The sequence below is a fragment of the Gordionus sp. m RMFG-2023 genome, chromosome 2, assembly GCF_954871325.1.
Source record: "Gordionus sp. m RMFG-2023 chromosome 2, tfGorSpeb1-WG-v2, whole genome shotgun sequence".
NCBI classification, from domain to species: Eukaryota; Metazoa; Nematomorpha; class Gordioida; order Chordodea; family Parachordodidae; genus Gordionus; species Gordionus sp. m RMFG-2023.
In genome coordinates this window covers 61,219,912-61,240,549 of record NC_088776.1, presented here as the reverse complement: position 1 = coordinate 61,240,549, position 20,638 = coordinate 61,219,912, and the positions used below count along the sequence as shown (strand labels likewise).

Below are 20,638 nucleotides of genomic sequence, written 5' to 3'. Positions count from 1 at the left end.
TAAACAGAGGAAATCCATCCATTTTTCTTGGGCATTTATGATTGTTTTTTGATAATTTTTCTTCGTAATACGAATAAAATTGCGAATATTCCTCAAAGAGACTATCTATATCTATATCTGGTATTTTATAATTAATAATAATTTTTTGTAATTGCTCAAATGCTGGACATTTATCCAATGTCATAAGGGCTAAGATATTTTCCTATATTATCTGTTATATCATAACGTTTTTCTACATAATCTATAATATTTTTTATAAATATCTTTGATTCATTATTGAAATTTATTGCCTTTTCTACGTCATTATTATGTTGTAAAATATTTTTAGAAAATGCTCCCATAAAAATTTTGTTGAATTTTTAAATTTGATGAATTCTTTAATTTTAGGATAAGATCATGTATATATATTGCTAATACATCTTCAGATTGCAATTGTAAATTTATGTTATTAACTAAAGTGTCAACGTTAAGGACAACACCTAAATAGGCCTCTGCAAAATCATCTTTAAAAAATATTTTCAAAATTGGTGGGGTTACTGATAATGATAAAAAAATATTCTTTAAGGGGTTGAAAATACTTAAGCATCCGCTCAATCGCTGGGATTAATGTAAACCAGGGTGTTGGAACATGGCGAAGTAATTCTGACCATTCTAAATCGCACCATTCTACCAATTCTTTTAAAATTCTAACTCTTTTTGTCGAGTTGCTAAATTCATTTTAGAATTTTATTACTATACTCTCAATATCATATTTGAGAAAAATTAAGGCCTTTTTGAACTAATTGTGAAGAATATGGCATATACAGCCTATTGGTATAATATTATTATTATGACTTTTCAATTCTGTCCAAATACTTTGATTTTTCATAAAGTTTACAGAAGCGTTATCTGCACAATAGGCCGTTAGATTAGAAATATCAAGTCCAGCGATTTTTAAATTTTCTAGCAAAAATCTAGATATGTCTTGAGAGGTTTCACTGTCAGACGAAATTTTTTTTAGTACTTTAACATTTATTCCATTATTTTTGTTGTAGTATCTAAGTAATAAGGGAAATGTTTTTATATTACCTTTATTCGATGCATCCGTTAGTATTGAAAATGGATGATTGTTTTTTAGATCTTTTATAATATTTGCCTTTGTTTCAGGTGCCAAAATATTTTTTATTATTTTCGAGCCTTTTGTTCTGCCACATGAAAATATGAATGTTGTTTCAGCAATAACGCACAAGGTCTCATTCTTAGAATATTTGGTTACGTATGATGATATAGTAGTATTGGTTGTAGATTGTTCATTTACCAGCTTATGTTTGTTAGAATTCATATGCTTGATTATATCATACTCCCCACTATGGCTTATTGAAAAGCATGATGCACATATACTACATTTTACAGTCGATCCTGAATGCTCATTTATCCATTCATATTTTTGTTCCCAACTTTTATTATAACCTACCTTATATATTTTCCTCTTTTTGGTTTGTTTATATCAGGGATGTGAACCCGGACCCTCGTATTTTGGCTGAACCCGGACCCTTTTAAAAAGTGGAGGGTCCAAGGGTTCAGGGTGCTAAAAAATTTTAACTTAAATTTTTTTTTTAAATTAATTTAAAAATATAATTTTTAAAAAATAATATAAAATTTTTATAATTTTTAAAAAATAATGTAAAATTTTTATAATTTTTTTCGTGGAATCTCCCTAAAAAATAGTCACTTTAAAACTATAATTGATAAAGCAAGGGATGTTGTAAAATATTTAAGAAGTCCCACAATTGTTAGAATATTAAAATCCATGAAAAGGTAAATGGCAATTTTAGATTGCACAACACGTTGGTCCTATATATGTATGATGCTAGAGCGATTATTAAGTTTGAAAGATTTCTGTAATGATTTTATAATAGGAGCATGTGAAATCATTATGTCAGAAGATGATTGGAATCAAGTAAAAGAGCTTACTATTGTGCTGGTTCCTTTAAAAATAACAACATTAAGAGTGCAAGCAGAACATTTATGTTTATCGGATTTTTATGGCATATGGTTAAGATGTCGATTAGAGTTAGGGAGATTAACAAGTTCTTTTTCAAATGAAGTATTAGAAAATACGAAAATAAGAGAGCAACAATATTTATAAAATAGGGTTATATATGCTTCTATATATTTAGACCCGCGATATCAGGTTTTATTAAGTAGTGAGCAAAAACAAATGACTATAGACCATCTTGAAGATTTATGGCATACCCAAAACTCTATTATTTACAATACATTGGTGGTTACAACAATATCTACTGGTTGTAGCGATAACAATGATAATGATATTGATGATCTCGAAATTTTACTATTAGATAGAGGAAAAAAAATTAAATTATCATCTGATAAAAAGGTGCAGAAAATATCTATTGTATCCTTAATAGAAAAGTTCTCGGAAGTTATGAAAATAAATAGAGATGCAAACATTTTAAAATTCTGAGAGGAAAATTTTTCAATATATCCAGAATTATATACCTTTTCTAGAATCGTCATGGCTGTACCGGCGACACAAGTACAATAATTTATGTATTATAAAAATGACTATCTATTTTAGGTAAGCGTGGAACGTGGATTTTCATCGTTGACTAATTTACGTGGAAATCTGAAGGATGATATTTTAGAAGATATCATGATTGTGCGATTGAATAAAATATTTAAAATATAAATTATCTCATTTCGAATTATAAATGTGTATATATTGAAGTATAATAAAAAAATGAATGAAAAAAAGTCTTATTTTGAGTCATTATTTTTATGTTTCCTCTGAACCCGAACCCTGGACCCGGGTCCTTTTTAAATTTATTACCGGACCCTGACCCGTTTTTTTTGTCGAAGGGTTCACATTCCTGGTTTATATTTCAATTTTTCATCTTGAGAATTATAACTTGAGGTTGAGGATGAGCTTCCTGAAATATTTTGAATTTGAAAATCCATTCTGTAAATAATGAGGTTTTTAAGAAGATACAGAATAAATACATCAAATCATAAATTAGCATTCTTTTAAATATTTTAATCTGACCTACTGAATATAAATTACCTTTATTAAAAATTTTATTTAATTATTTTATAAAAATGTTCCTGTCCTGAATCTAATTAATCAACTCTAGAAATTGATGTTTTTAGATATATCTTAATTTGATTGTATATTTAGCAATATCTAAGTTAAATTAAACTAATTATAATATGTGAGAGTTTCCTTAAATATTTTGAATTTGCAAATCCATTCTGTAAACAAGTTCAAGAAATAGATATTATATTAAATTTTTAGATAATGAGGTATAGATACAGAATAAATCAAATTATAAGTTAGCATTTTTTAAAAACAATAATCTGACCTACTGAATATAAATTACCTACAAATTAAGAATTATATAAAAACATTAATTGCTAGAGTTGATTAATTCAGGATCATTTTTATGAAATAATTAAGTAAAATTAATTTATAATTTTTCTTTTAAACCCTCATTTTTCTATTTCTTGAACTTGTTACAGAATGGATTAGCAAATCAAAAATACAGGAAGCTCTCACAAATTATAATTAGTTTAATTTAACTTAGATGCTAAATTAACAATCAAATTATGAAATATCTAAAAACATTTTGTTAGAGTTGATTAATTAGATTCAGGAACATTTTCATAAATAATTTAGCAATATCTAAAATTAAATTAAACTAATAATTTGTGAGTGTATGTATAATTAATTTATTTAATTTAAAATTTTACTAGTTTTAATATATGATTTATAAAATCCAAATAGTTATTATTTAAATTCATATTATACTTGATAAACTATCCAAAAATTGAATTTGTATTGTCGGTAGGTAATTATTAAATGAATATGAATTTGATATGTTAATTTTAATATTATAAACTATGTTAAAATAAATTTAAAAATGAATATAAATTAAAAAATATATGATTGGTTAGTTGAACCATTAACAAATACTACAATTTTTTTAAATATTTCAATATAAAATTCAAAATAAAATTAATTTAAAATTTTATATTTGTTTTTAAAAATATTTGAAAAAATTTAAAAACGTAAGAAAAAGTGTGAGACTAGGCGTGATTATTTTAATTTACTCCAAAAACGTGAGAAAAGCGTGAAATGTGAGAAAACGTGAGTAAGTATAAAATTAGGTAAGAAATCGTGAGATCTGGCAACCCTGCCTATATCACGTTTAAGTTTAATGACAGTCTAACTAATATTTTATTTGTAAAATTATATACAAAATAATTGATAGATAAATTTGTACTCAAATGACTTTAAAAAAAAACAAATTTTTTTTTATCTATTTTCGAAACGAGGTATTTTAAAATATAAACCAGACCTATTTTTAGATTATGATTATACACAATTATTATTATTTTTACCATGATAAATAATTCTTCTTATTTCTAAAGTTCAAAAATAGAATATTTTTTTGGGGAAAAATAATTAATCAAACCCTTTACACAAATAAATAAATTATTCGGCAAAATGGTTGCCCCCCCCCCCTCTTTTTTAATAAGTTAATTACTCTTCCCCTACCCCAAAGTTTTTTCTAAATAATCTTAATTTTGATCATTTTCGATGTTTTATAATATGCTAATATTTTTTTTAATAACAATTTATTAAAACTATTTGATACTTTTGCTCTAGTTTTTAAACTATCTTTTTTTTTTACTAAGTATTATGTTTTTGAATATCAAAATTTATTATACCTTGTTAAATATGAGGCTGATGCAAAAAACCCGAAAGATTTGGCTAATTTTACCTAACATTATTGTTAAAATTACTTCTTTAACTCGCCAACTTCGTTTCCAACCACACCAGACCCCGATTTTTTATATATATTAACCATCACAACTTTAAATGGGTAAGAACGTCGTCAACGATATTTCTCGATAAATTTGTAGCAAACCAAAAGTTTTGATAAAAATAGACTTTGAACTTAGCCTTATTAATTCATATATTTTTTTTACCCCTTTCTTAGATCCTCTCAGTCTTGTTATGCTTAATAACGGTCGCAGATTTGGTCTTAAGAATTACCGACGATTCCAAATCCTTTATTGTTTCAGCTATTTTGTTCCCGACATTCCTCGTTGTATCTTACGTAAATCAAAAAATGACTTTTATTTAGATTTATTATCTCTTTCGTATCGTAATACCAATAATTATCAATTTATTTTTTTTGCGATAATTTGACAGACTTCGACGGTAAATTGATTTAATTGAAATAGTTTTTTGGTATTTTTTTAAAAATTATTCAAAAAAATAACTTTAATTTTTTTGAAATTCAATCTTTTTTTTGGTGTTTTTGTTACCCAACCCTAAATTTAGCTGCGCTAGTTGTGTAGGAGAATCAACTAAGCCAAAATTGTCCCAATTTCTAAATATACATTTTTTTAAAAATTTAAATCCAAGTAAATTAAATATTAATTACCTTTCAAATGGGTAATGATGTATGACGCTGATAGGCATATAAACACTTGCTAAACAACAACTATAATTTATTAATGCAATAAAACAATTTATTTTTGAAAATGTATGAACGGAATCACGTGGTCGAGTCCGATCTACTATATACTGCCCCCCCCCCCAAGGACGAAACTACTTTATAAAAATTTCTTTATTTTTGTCATGCATCAAGGATTATGTAAGAAAAGCACGAAATTCCATTATTTGGATTTGGTTATCAGCTTTAGAAGCAAAAAAAATGTTCCTTGCTGGATTTGAATCAAGATCTACTGGATTGTGATGCACACACTTAACAGTCTAGGTTACACGCTACTCGAAAACATTAAATTTTTTTATACATAAGAATAAAATTATGACGCTACTTAAATATTTTTAATAAAAGGCGTAAAAAAAATTAATAACATTCAACGCTATACATCATTACCTCTTTCAAATACGGTAAAATTTGAAATACGACTTGGTAGAATAGATTCGAAGGTCGTATATTTAGTGAAAAAAAAACGATTAATTTGTAAAACATTTCTACTTTTATTTTTAAATTTTGGTTAACGAAGTTAAATTTCGTGTATTTTTTGTTAAAAAAAATTGGCCATGCATAAATTATTTACGTTATTTTATGGATATAATAAGCCAATGAACTCAAATTGGATTAAAATTTCACCTTTTCATAGGTTTTCTTCTTTGCTACTTACAAAAAAAATATTAGGCATCCTTAAAATCTTTGGCTCTTAGAAAAGACTGATTTGCCATCAATTACCGTATATTAATTTGAATTGAACGATTTTTTTTAAAAAAAAATTACCCTTTATTTAATACCTATTTAATGAGGTTTAAAAAAAATATAAATATATGGTTCAAAGGCGATTATATCGTTCATATTGTATTACGAGAGGGTGAAAGGGATATGGTCTTCGGGTTATACTTTCAATTTTTGGGTTTTATGCTCTTGCTACCTTATCGTCTTCATTTGGTCGAGAAGTTTGTCCATAAAGAAACACTCGGTAATAAATAAAATAAAACAATATTTAACCTTTCAAGACATTTTTAAAATCAAATTGAAAAGGGGTGTTGAAAAATAAAGCATAAAGCCATTAAATATAACGGAGAAAATATTGTAAATAATATTGGAAAGATTTTCTGAGAAATATTGAAGCGATAAAAAGCGTGTTGTACGCTATAATTTACGTTATCTAAAACGATAATAAAATATTACTTCTTAATATTTAATAATAAATAAGCACCTTTTTTTTCTTCTTTTCTCAAAAAAAAATTGATACACAGGCTGTTATAACATTTTCCCAATTAACCCTTTACATACTGCAATTGACCATAGTTATTCTCCAAATCATTTTGCATTGTTTCAACGGCAAAAGTCGATCTGGGTTCGATAGCAATAAATTTCATTTTTTAAAAACTAAATTTGGTAGTTACGGAAAATTTCGACTTTCTTCTTCGGACAAGAAAGTTAGTATTTTAAAATTATATATCGTTTTTTTAAAAGCTTTCTCGTTATTTATTTTAAAAGTAACGGCGATTAAAGGTGATACATTTTCTCCGACTTTATTTTACATATACATTTTATACAAATCTTATGTTTAAAAAAAAACTTTTATGATTTTTTTTTTAATTTTCACTTTAGACTCTAAATCCTGAAGAAAACATCAAGCTTACTTCTATATCGAAAGATGAGACTTTGGTAACGAATAATTTTTTTTTCCCCATTTCCCTATTACATACAATTACTACAAATAATAACAAATAACCAATTTACAGAAAATATGCCCCGAAATATACGCATCGTTTTTATCAAGAATATCCTTTTGGTGGTTTAACAAGTAAATTATTAATATGATATATCAATTTAACCTGATGTCAGTGCTTTTTCTACCAATTTTTTTTATATTAAGTATAAGCAGTGGCGTCCGACGAGGAGCATAGTGAGAGAGCCTAAATCAAAAATATTTTTTTGACTTATAGCGCTCTTATTGATATCATGCAATGATTAAATACAATGTGTGTGAATTGCTTGTATTTTTTTTATAAAGAACATTAGATCCCTTAAAAAAGAATCTATTTTAAGAGATTGAAAAATGATTTAATATTTTTCTCGTTCTGCAAAATTCTTTAAGCCACATTAACTTGTACTAATAATTACGAGTTTTGATGTTAAAAATATTTTAGAATATTCGATGTCGATCAAAACGACAAAATAGAAAATATAAATTTCTCATGTCATATTCATCGATAATATTGTTTTTTTTAAAAAAAGATTAGCCTTATACGGAAGTAAATATCCTCTGACTAAATCGGATTTGTGGCAACTGGCCGATGAAGATACATCACTGAAACTTTACCCATTATTCGACAAACATTGGTATCCTTATATCGACAAGCTTAGAGAGAAAGCTCATATTAAAGGGTAATACTAATTTTTGGTTGTAATTAGAAGTGTGCAATGACCGTGTTTTTACCCTCATAAGCCTGCCTATTGTTTCAATTTTTTTTTTAACCTACCCTCCCGACAATAATTTTTAGTTAAGCAATTTATTCAATATTGTTATATTTGAATTTTTATATATATTTTAAAAAGTTACGCTATTTGAATTATATATTATTATAACTTTCTTACATTTAATATTATCTTATGGAGGTCAATGTAATTGTATATTAGTAGAAATTAAATGACATAAATTATAAAAGACTATATATAGGAAACAATTTTTAATTTAGATAAATAATAAAAAAAATAACTATAAATTCTTAATACAAATTGAAGGAAAATACTTGATTGGATTTAAATTTATTTCGTAAAGTCAAAAACAGTTATTAAATATTTATGACCAATTATAAAAGTTCGCAAAGAATAATCATTGCTTTTAAAAAATTTAAAAATTATATTTTCATGAATCATTTTTTAAAATAAATTATTAGACTTTTAACAGGTGGTTAAAAAAGTGAATAAAAAGATTAAATTATGCTATTGTATACCACGATAATGCATGTGGAAAAAATTATTCTCTTAAAAATAATATAAAAAAATATAAGCAGTCACGAGAAATGATTCTCTTCTCTTCTCTTCTCTTCTCTTCTCTTCTCTTCTCTTCTCTTCTCTTCTCTTCTCTTCTCTTCTCTTCTCTTCTCTTCTCTTCTCTTCTCTTCTCTTCTCTTCTCTTCTCTTCTCTTCTCTTCTTCTTCTCTTCTCTTCTCTTCTCTTCTCTTCTCTTCTCTTCTCTTCTCTTCTCTTCTCTTCTCTTCTCTTCTCTTCTCTTCTCTTCTCTTCTCTTCTCTTCTCTTCTCTTCTCTTCTCTTCTCTTCTCTTCTCTTCTCTTCTCTTCTCTTCTCTTCTCTTCTCTTCTCTTCTCTTCTCTTCTCTTCTCTTCTCTTCTCTTCTCTTCTCTTCTTTTCTCTTCTCTTCTCTTCTCTTCTCTTCTCTTCTCTTCTCTTCTCTTCTCTTCTCTTCTCTTCTCTTCTCTTCTCTTCTCTTCTCTTCTCTTCTCTTCTCTTCTCTTCTCTTCTCTTCTCTTCTCTTCTTCTTCTCTTCTCTTCTCTTCTCTTCTCTTCTCTTCTCTTCTCTTCTCTTCTCTTCTCTTCTCTTCTCTTCTCTTCTCTTCTCTTCTCTTCTCTTCTCTTCGAGCACATCTTATATTGCTGATAATTTCAGTAGGTAGTTTTAATTTAGTCTATATTGAAATTAACAAAAATTTTAGGGTTAATAGGAGTGAAGATAAGCAAAACACTGGTAAACTCTCGTTTAAATTTTTGATTAATAATTGAATAATATATTTTTTTTCAAAAAATATGTCAAGTAAAAATAAAACAAAATTTTTTTTTTTTAAACCTTCCTGCTTGATACTTAAATTTTATTTATTAACCCGCCTGATCGATACTTGAATTTTTTTTTAAACCTCCTGCCCGATACTATTTTCTCTTTGCAGACCCTATAACGAACTACTTAAACTCAAACCTTCATTGGCATTGGTTTTGTTTGGTTGCTTCAAGCCTATGATGTATCAAAGCATACTTTACAAGCTTATCAATGATATGCTTACCTTTGTTAGTCCTCAAATATTAAAGTATCTTAATTTATATTAAATTCCCAATTATATTTATAAACATATATAAATATAGATAAATCTTTTAAAAAAATTATTTTATTCATAGATAAGATGCAGAAAGAAGGAAAGAAAAAAAGGAATAGTAGTCTAAAACAAAATTTTAAAGTATCAGTTAACCTCTAAATCTCAATTATTTATTTTTGTTATATAACGATTAACAATATTTTATACATCAACTACACATTTATTTAACACCTAAAATGATATATATTTTTCCAAAACATCCTTTGATTTTCAGGTACCTTATATCTTTTGTGAACTCCAAAAGTCAACCCATTTGGATAGGTGTATTTTATGCTGTCGCAATGCTAGCCGCTGTTATTATCCAAACCTTCATCTTACATCAATATTTTCAAATTGTATTTGTGATAGGTATTCGAATCAAAACTATTCTCATTTGTACCGTTTACAAGAAAGTATGATTATTATATTATATAATATATAATATATAATTATTTAAAATATTTTAATAACCGTTTTATAAATTTTATTTTTAAAATCTACGATTTTTTATGAACATAAAATTCGTCCAATTTATAGCTTTATTTGTTTTTTTTGCCTAATTTTTCCACCTGAATGATATACTATGTTTTACATATTATCAAATCAATCTAATTCCGATTTACTTCCGTTTGTTTTCACTTATTCTGAAAAGGCCTTAAAACTTTCTAATTCCGCCCGCAAAACATCCACGGTTGGTGAAATAGTGAATCTAATGTCGGTAGACACCCAAAAGGTATCAGATGTATGCGCATATGTTAGTTTATTATGGAGTAGCCAACTCCAAATAGCCATTTGTATGGCATTTTTATGGAATATTCTTGGACCTTCCGTTCTCTCTGGTCTATTGGTTATGGTTTTATTGATACCGCTAAACGGGGTTATGGCTAACAGGATTAAACATCTTCAAGTAATTTGTATAATAATGTCCATTTTACAAAAAATAAATTTGGTTCAATATATGGGGCAAGGTTAGTATTTTGGGATATCATCGCTTAATTATATAGGATTCTAAGCAGAGATATACCGATACCACTTATCTATATTGATAGTTATTGGCATAGGACTGATACAAATGGCCGATATAACAATTTTAATGTTTGGATAATTTATATTTAAAGTAAAATAATGCTCCTTGTTAATAATCCCTTTATATTGATATCAATGATCATTCAAATAAAATTGTATTATATAATACAATAATAATAAATTTTTCAATTTTTTATTTGTAGGGCTGTATTTTTATTTTTAAACTTAAAGTCATGGCTTAAATCATTTAATCTGATTTTTTTAAAGCATCAGAATAAATTAGTTGATATCGAACTGCAGCTTGACAGTGTATGGATATTATTTTCTGGAAGCTGATCCTCTGTTTTAAATATTATATTGATATCGGATAACTATACCATAAACATATCAAATCATTTAAAAAATACTACTATCAAATTTTAATTAGCTTATTATTTTAGGGCTTATATATCATTTCAATTATATAAATTTATTCTTAAGAGTATAATATATTTTCATATATTAAAAAATTAAATATCAATGCTGTAAATTTTTTTTTAATTAAGAAGCTATTTTATCTAATTGAAAAATTTAATAATATCGGCCAGTACATTTTTTTTAAAAGAGGAGTAATCGATCAAAAATAGCTGTACATCTTGTTATTTAAAAGGGCTGATATAGTCGATTTTAGATATACAATTTTTTTAAAAAGAGGAGTAATCGATCAAAAATAGCTGTACATCTTGTTATTTAAAAGGGCTGATATAGTCGATTTTAGATATACAATTTTTTAAAAAAGAGGAGTAATCGATCAAAAATAGCTGTACATCTTGTTATTTAAAAGGGCTGATATAGTCGATTTTAGATATACAATTTTTTTAAAAAGAGGAGTAATCGATCAAAAATAGCTGTACATCTTGTTATTTAAAAGGGCTGATATAGTCGATTTTAGATATACAATTTTTTTAAAAAGAGGAGTAATCGATCAAAAATAGCTGTACATCTTGTTATTTAAAAGGGCTGATATAGTCGATTTTAGATATACAATTTTTTAAAAAAGAGGAGTAATCGATCAAAAATAGCTGTACATCTTGTTATTTAAAAGGGCTGATATAGTCGATTTTAGATATACAATTTTTTTAAAAAGAGGAGTAATCGATCAAAAATAGCTGTACATCTTGTTATTTAAAAGGGCTGATATAGTCGATTTTAGATATACAATTTTTTAAAAAAGAGGAGTAATCGATCAAAAATAGCTGTACATCTTGTTATTTAAAAGGGCTGATATAGTCGATTTTAGATATACAATTTTTTTAAAAAGAGGAGTAATCCATCAAAAATAGCTGTACAACTTGTTATTTAAAAGGGCTGATGTAGTCTATTTTAGATTAAAATTTCAGCCAAAATAATATTCATATTTTTTTGCTAAAATATTGGTTTAGCCTTTTTAAAAAATCGAGCCGTTTAACACTTTGTACACCCCCCACCTCTACTTGGTATCAATATGGGGTATCCCTAAAAAAGTGGTATCTGGTTTTAAATACAACTGGATTTTCATGAATATAAAATTATAACCCTAACCCAATCTCAAGGGCTTGGCCTGAGGCCGACTTGTTGCAAAGCTCTATGGATACTTTTATTATCAAATTTAAAATTATTATTGATATTTGATAAAAATAATAAGACTAGTCAAATGAATCTCAAAGACGAACGTATCAAGGTTATGAACGAAGTTTTGAATGGGATAAAAGTGATTAAGCTATATGCCTGGGAACTATCTTTCGAAGATAAGATTCTTAAAATACGTGATAAAGAGGTGGCCATACTCAAAAAAATAGCACTTCTAAACGCGGTTACCTCCTTCGTTTGGTCTTGTGCTCCTTTCTTAGTTATATACATGCTTCTAATACATTTGAGTATTACCACATAAATATCAGCGCCTAATGTTAAATCTCGACCGGTCTGAAAATAGCCACCGTTAAAAATAGCGACAAACTTGTACCATAATTTAATTGCAAATGATTTTTTGGAGATATAAAAGGTCGATTCCATATTCACCGATCTATTTAAACGAAATAAGATAACTATCCAGGACCGGCTGAATACGACTTGTGGTAACATTGCCAATAAAATATAGGTCTGGCTTATGTTGAAAAATATTTATGTTATATTGCCTTCCTATTTTCCATTTTTTTTAACCTCATTAGATATCACGATTTGATTGGGCCGGACAAATTGTTCAAAATTTTTTTTTCAAGTCAGGCCAAAGTTCTGAAAAGATTTTTAGAGCTGATAATTAGCAAAATTAATGTCGTTGATAAAAATCATTCTGGGATGAATTGGACAACTTATACGATACATTTTACAGGCCAGGCTTGGTAAAAATAATGATAGGCTGGGTTGGTTCGATATACTTTCAGGCTGTACCTACATTTAATCATAATTTACAAATAGAAAATAAGAAATGTTTTAAAAATATCAAGAGGTAGGAACATATTTACTATTTATTTTCCTATCATATTTTTGTAATAAATAGAATAAAATTATCATTTAAATTATCAAAATTAATAGATAAAAATAAAAATGTAGAATATAATAAATTAAATATTTATTTTAAAATTTCTTCCCTATCATTTTTTTTTTAAAAATTCGAGTCACAACATAGGCCAGCCTGGGCATGGCTCCGGCCCAAAATTTTATCCCATATCTATGTAGTATTTACAAGTGTGACATCTTCTAATACATTATTTTGGCTTTTCAGATGAATATTTTAAGACTGGTCCGAGTTAAGTACACTAGCTGCTCTTAGATATGTTTTTTTAAAATATCATAATGAATTTTATCAACGATGATATATTAAGGTTAACTAATAAATTTAATACACAAATGTTGACCATAATAAATTGTTGTTCCTTGAATATTTTTTTTTTATCCAGGATATTGGAAAACCATAATTATCAATAATTTATAAAAGGTTGATTCATGAACAATTTACATGAAAATGAATGCCTAACATAATCATTAGAAACAAGTCTAGTAATGTATATTTCTTTCGTTTATAGGTATCATGTGTGATTTTTGCCACCTATGTTTTAAGTAATCCCAAAAATATACTGGATGCTGAGAAGGCTTTTGTTTCTTTAGCTTTGTTCAATCTTTTGCATTTCCCCTTGTCCACGCTTCCCATGATTATAACACATGTGATCGAGGTACTTTTATAAATAATTCTTTTTATACAAGTTATATTCTAATCTAATGATTTAATATAATTACATTTTTATTGATTAAATTGAAACTCATCATGCAATATAAAACAAAATATTATTTTATAAATTAACCATCTAAACGATGATATTTGTATATATTATTAAAATATATCGAGTAAACAATTTACATTCTAATTTTTTTTAAAATTCGCAAATATTTTAAAACAAAATTATGCCAGGCCAGAGTGTCTCTTAAGCGACTGTGCACGTTTTTATTACAAGACGAATTAGAACCTGACTGTGTCATCAGAGAAACCCTGAATGCTTATGATAGTAAATGAAAAAATTATTTCTGTATTAATTTTAAGAAGGAAATAGTTTAAAAAGAAATACATATTAAATACAGGAACAATTGATGATTAGTTTTTTAATTTCTAACCACCATTCTGTAAATGTAAAACAACCAGGCAGTGGCGTAGCTACGGGGGTGGTTTTCGGGGTTGGACCTTTCCCAGAGCAAAATATTTTTTTTTTAGATTATACGTTCAAAAGACTTAAAAGTTACTTTATATCAAATAAATACCATTAATATATTTATTTTTTGGTTTTGATGTTTGTGAAAGGATATTATATTACTATTGAAATTATTCTGTGTACTTTTATTATAAAGTCATTGAGAATAATCTACGATGCATTTAAAAAATATATTTATTATATATTATCGAAGATATGGTTATTGATTTTTAAGATAAACCCGGCCGAAGCCCAGGCAAAAGGGCCGAAGTCCCGTTAAAGGGGGTCTAGGGGGTATCGCCCCTCAGGCTTTTATATGTATGGACCCCCTTAAGAAAAATTTCTAGCTACGCCACTGCAACCAGGCATTAGTTTCCTTGTATTATTAAAGATTGTTTAAGCTCGTTCATGCACTTATTTTTTTCCTCCTCCCTCTTATAAGCTAACGTTGATGTGATCATCGTGAAAAACTGCAATTTCGCTTGGGATTTCCCCCAAAGTTTCCAAATCGAAAATAACTCTAAATCAACAACTGAATTACCCAAAATAGAAGAAGTCGCGATTCATTTAAACGAGTCAGTGAATAGTCTTAATGATAATTTTACTAATTATAACAGTCCAGTGCTCAAGAATTTGAATTTTACCGTAAAGAGAGGCCAATTGGTGGCTATCGTTGGAGCGGTGGGTTCCGGCAAAAGTTCGCTACTTTCTGCACTTCTTGGGGAGATGAAAAGAGTCAATTACATCACATCGACAAATGTTAATGAGTTCAATTTTCAGGGAGAGAATAAGGAGGACGTAAATATCTTTTATACAAATACAATTTTATTTTGGCTATATGATTAACAATCTCCCCCCCATAAACAATATTTAATTTTTTTGAAACAACTTAAAGATATCTTTCACCAGCACATCGACACCGATGATGAAAATACGAGGGTCAGTGGCGTACGCCTCTCAACAGCCTTGGATTCGAAATGCCAACCTTCGGAATAACGTCACTTTTGAAGCTCCTTTCCCGTTCAATTCTTCCACTTACTTAGAGGCCTTACAAGCTTGCGACTTGGTAAGGGATCGCGATTACATACTCCCGAATGGAGATGACACCGAGATTGGGGAAAAAGGTTTTTTTTACTATTAATAAAAAAACGAAGACTAGGAAATTATTAGAATAAATAAGGGCAGGGGAATATTTATGACAGGTTGTAAAACGCTTTAAATCGTATCGATTTAATTAGATTTTATAATTGCGAAATATGTTACTGAGACATGACAGTTGTTGACACCGTCGCGGTTATTACTCTAGTTTTGGCCGATATGGAATCACCCTCTTTTTTTATTATCCCCACCCCCAATTTTGTTTTTTTTAATATTTTATAAAATTAAATTATAGTTTTTATGATGGGTAACCAACTGGCATGGTCTTTTTAAAAAATTGAAATGAAGTTAGAGCTTTTATGATAAGCAAACGAAAGTCATAACTATTTCAGTTTTTTTCTTATATCTCAATTAACACTCGCATATCATTATATTTTATTTTTGATGGCGGCAAAAGGTGTCAATCTTTCAGGCGGTCAAAAGCAAAGACTGTCACTGGCCAGGGCAGTTTATCGAAAGGATTTGATTGACGTTTACTTACTCGACAATCCTTTGAGTTCCGTGGACGTCCACGTGGGAAGACACATTTTTGAAAATGTACTAGGACCTAAGGGGGCGCTGAAACATAAAGTTAAAAAAATAATTTAATTTTGGAAAGGAAAGGAATCTGAGAAATATGAAAAGTAGTTCGAAATGCAAAACATCAACTTTGAATCGAATTAAAAATATATACACGCCAAAATGTTTCATTCATTTAAAATGTCAATCAATATCAATGGTGACACGCTAGTGTTGTTAAACGGCTCGTTTAGAGCCGATTTTAAAAAACGGCTAACTCAATATTTCATCTAGAGTAATATTACGCAAGCCTGAAGATTTTGTTTGTAGAAGGAACAAAGGTTTGGACATCTATTAGCGAAATCTCGAGCCTTAGGCCGCATTCATAGTGGATCCGATCCGACACGATTTAACAGCTGATCGATTTTTAAAATCGGTTTATGAGAATCAATTTTTCTTTATTAAAACCAATATTTCTTAGGTTATTATCATGTATAGAATTAAAGATAAAATTAATGTTATTTTTAAAAAAAATTGATCTCATAAACAGATTTTAAAAATCGATCAGCTGTTAAATCGTGTCGGATCGGGTCCACTATGAATGCGGCCTTAAACAATAGTTTTCTGGCTAAAATATTGAGTTAGCCGTTTTTAAAAATAGGCTCAAAACGAACACTGACACCCCATTCTTCTTTCTCATTATTAATAATTTTGCAATAAGATTTTAAAATTTTATTAAAAAAATTTATGCATCGAAAGCCAAATTGGCGTGTCATCAGCTTATTCGTTTCCAAAAACGCTTTAAGGTACATTTTAATGAATGAATCGGCTATCTTCAATCACAAAATTGACCAATATAGTGACGATTTGTTCATTGTCATTTTATAACTCGAACTCCCAGACCCGCCTATTGGTGACCAATGTCATCCATTTACTTCCCGAGGTAGATAGAATCCTGGTCATGAAGGACGGAACCATAGCCGAACAGGGCACTTATACGGAACTCTCGGCTAAAAGTGAAGGCGTTTTCTCCGAAATTTTGAGGAATTATCTCAGTTCACGGGTGGAGGAAGATGGAACCGACAGTGAGCAGATTTCTCCCCAAAATGGTTTGCCATAAATTTGAAATTAATTTTGCGCTCCCTGTAATAAGAAATTCTTTTCGGGTTGATATAATAACCCACGATATTTTTCGTCATTAAATGAACTCAACTAAGTAGTTTCAGTTAATGGGTTCAAAAAAATTTTTTTAAAAAAAAGAAAGATTCTCACATTTTTATGCATTTTACGTCCAAACTCGATTTCTTAGATTTCAATAATAAATCAATTTTTTTTTAAAAAATAAAATTTTGACTTTGGACGCGCCATATATTTTTGATTTTATATTATAAAAAATAAGATAGAAGCTATAATTTTTAATCAATCTACTAATTTTAATGTTAGTAGATTGTTCCATTGTAGTTTATTTGAGTAATTTTAGATAAAAAGTTAGTTTTATAAGAAAGGATATTGATTTCCCAGTATTGAATAATTCCCGAGTAAATTATAATTGTGAATATTATAATGATTATTTTACAATGAATATCTCATATTGTACCACGAATTTTCCAAATAAATAATGTATATCTTTAAGGTTATAACTCATATAACAACTCAAAATAAAGAAAATATTTAAATTTATATCATTAATTTTTTTTTTAAACTTTGATCTCGCGCCCGAAGCCTTGATCAGTAGTTCAAATCGCGACATCATCAATCTTGGCAAAGCGAATCAGATTATCAGAAAATCAAGGTTATTATTTTCGAATTTATAGGGAGGAACAATTCTTGTAATCATATCGGATAGGCAGCCTTACCAGTGCTTTGGAATCGGCAGATAACTTAAAAATGAAGATTCTTTGTCGATTCGATTTTCTTTCTCATATATTTTAAAGCTTCTTTACGGCTATTAAACTCCAAATAACATTCCTTGTAGAATATAACAAACGTTATCAATTTTTATAGTTCGAACACTACTTCGACTCCTTAGACCCCTCCATCCCATTCTTCTTTTATTTCCAGAGGAATAATTATCAGTACGAAAATTCTTTATCCAAGATTTTTAAATTGAGTGTTGACAATGAATGAATTTTAATTTTTAAATTATGATATTTAAATTCCTATATAAATTGATCAAGACTATATATTATTTTCAGTTTTTGACAAAAGTTATGCTCAGTAATCTATTTATAATTAAATTTTATTTCATTTAGTTTTCCTTAAAATATTGTTCTGAATTAGTCCAAAATTTTTCCCAGATTTATCTTTTCATCTATTTTTTTTAAAAAAATTTAAATTTAAATTCTATTTTAAAATTCATATTAAATAAAGAGAGATTCTATTCTATGTCTAACTCTAATATATTTGCTCTGCCTATGAAAAATTGTTATAATCTTAGGTTGAATTTATAGTAGACGCGTTTTGTTCAAGCGGTGCGTTATTTAACGCTATCGATACAAAGCTCATTGGGCCATTCCGCGTCAAATCGATCCCGATTCGGCCCACCCCCTTTTAAAATTGTTTAAAATTTCTGGAATTATTCAGATAGGCGAATAAATGAGAAATTACACCTGGTTCTCGAGATATAGGGGCTCAAAAGTGCAAAAAAGAGCCACTTTGGAATCTGTAAAATTTTTAGAATATCTCAAAAACTATTTATAGTAAAAAAGATATATAATATATCAAATTGTAAAAAAAATCTATAAAGGGCTATCAAAAAATGATTCAAATTGGCGCCAATTTTCTATGAAATATACTGATTAAACTGAGGGGCATAGTGGGAAAATGCCTATTAGCCACTTAATTATGTAAGAAATTTGCAATAATAATTATCTTTCATATAATTTTTTTTAATATTCATTTTTATTAATATAAAGAAATGTAGATAAAATAATATTCATTCCATAATTTAAAATATATTTGAAACAAAATTTAGTTAGTCCAATTTTAATATTTGAATAAATATCTTTAAATTTATGGCTCTCGTAAATTAATTAAAATTAATCTTTTTTTTGGCTTGAATCTTTTCACCATTTTTTATTATAGAAACAAAAATCCCTTTTCCCAGGCATCTATCCACTATATTCGTCATTGCTATAAAAAAGCTTTGACAACAGTAAAGGTGGGCGGCATCTATTGTTTTGCCGGGTTTAGGATTCGGTGTTGGAAAGAATCTCTTTTTCTTTTATTAAATCTTTTGATTTCTCCATATATGAAATATTAAATTCTTTTACAATTTTTTTTACTGTCCAATTTGATAGTAATAATGTTAATAATCTATATTTGAATTGACAGTTTTGAGAAATTGATTTTTAAGGTATCTATAATTTCATCGAAGTTTTCATCATTTGATGAAGATATTGGTATAATTTTAATCGTTAAAAATTTTTTTTTACTCTAGATATTTTTTTTCTTCAAATATTTCTTTTCACATAAGCGTTCTCTTTTAATGGGAGATTCCCCTATTGATTGTAGGGATATGTTAATGTTTCCGCCTCTCGATTAATTGTACGAGGGGGAGAATCGATATCTACATTTTCATTTGAAGTATAAGGAATGTTTATTAATTTTTGTCGGCATAAAGAGCATATTAACATATCTAAATTGAATAGTAAATTTTTTTGGGTCATCCAGGGTGGGTATTATCTCGGGAACCAGATGTGCTAGCGGGCTAAAATTAACTGCTTTCTCATTTATTTGCCTATCTAAATAATTCCAGAAATTTTTAACAATAATAAAAGGGGTCGGCCGAAAATGTGCCTTTTTTGATCGATTTGACATGGATTGTGATTCATCTTAGCGATGATAATTTATTGAAATAAAGATAGAATAAAATATTTTACTTTATATTTTAGAAAATATCATATACTTCTTTATCGGATTTCTCAATTATTTTTACAATCGTATCTCATATATTTTATTCGTCGCATCGCAGAATATGTTTTTTCAAATTTTATCATTGCGTTATCATCATTTCGCTCCGTATTTACAAATTATACCTATTTTTTTGGCTTGATTTTGTAAATAACTCGGCGTTAAATACTACTCCTCTTGAACAAAACGCGTTTTATTATAAAATTAGGCCTTAACCCACATATTATCACCAATTATATAAATATATTAAACTAATAAATTATTTTATTTTAAAAAAAAACACGCCAATAATAAAGTCAGACAAATGACGATAAAGTTCCGTTCATCATCTTTTCACACCTCGAATACTTCATTAATAAATAAATGGGACCAATTTTCTCCTCAGCCCAAAACCTTACCAGATTCATTATTATCTTTGGATTTGGGAATCACTGATCTCGAATCTAATCTCATCAAACCCGAATCGGGATTGGACGACAATAATGAGTTGACGGATAAAAAAGAAGACACCGATAACACGCCCGATATAGTTAGGAGACGATTAGGAAGCAAAATGGCAGAGGTCAAAGAAAGTAAATTAGCTGAAGGCGGAAGATGGATGACGACCGAAACGTCAGAGACTGGAAGAGTAACATATTAAAATTACCTTGTCATACTAGTTATAATTTAATGTCAATCAAGATACTATTCATTTTTTTAATATTATATATATATACATAAACACACTAAAATGGTCAATATTT

The 20,638-nt window shown here is 28.0% G+C and overlaps 1 protein-coding gene across 1 annotated transcript in view; it reads left to right on the top strand.

Annotated features, from left to right (window-relative positions):
• Positions 1-20,638, top strand: part of LOC135923134 (multidrug resistance-associated protein 1-like) — a 48,589-nt gene that overhangs the window by 10,120 nt on the left and 17,831 nt on the right. Inside the window, exons 3-20 of the mRNA XM_065457725.1 lie at positions 5,001-5,120; positions 6,346-6,486; positions 6,767-6,949; positions 7,125-7,181; positions 7,259-7,320; positions 7,755-7,904; positions 9,421-9,558; positions 9,839-10,016; positions 10,256-10,510; positions 12,293-12,496; positions 13,671-13,817; positions 14,054-14,147; positions 14,770-15,125; positions 15,223-15,451; positions 15,883-16,055; positions 16,885-17,092; positions 17,706-17,775; positions 20,196-20,523. Of these exons, the coding sequence (XP_065313797.1) occupies positions 5,001-5,120; positions 6,346-6,486; positions 6,767-6,949; positions 7,125-7,181; positions 7,259-7,320; positions 7,755-7,904; positions 9,421-9,558; positions 9,839-10,016; positions 10,256-10,510; positions 12,293-12,496; positions 13,671-13,817; positions 14,054-14,147; positions 14,770-15,125; positions 15,223-15,451; positions 15,883-16,055; positions 16,885-17,092; positions 17,706-17,775; positions 20,196-20,523 (3,093 nt within the window). The remainder of the gene's footprint in view (positions 1-5,000; positions 5,121-6,345; positions 6,487-6,766; positions 6,950-7,124; positions 7,182-7,258; positions 7,321-7,754; positions 7,905-9,420; positions 9,559-9,838; positions 10,017-10,255; positions 10,511-12,292; positions 12,497-13,670; positions 13,818-14,053; positions 14,148-14,769; positions 15,126-15,222; positions 15,452-15,882; positions 16,056-16,884; positions 17,093-17,705; positions 17,776-20,195; positions 20,524-20,638) is intronic.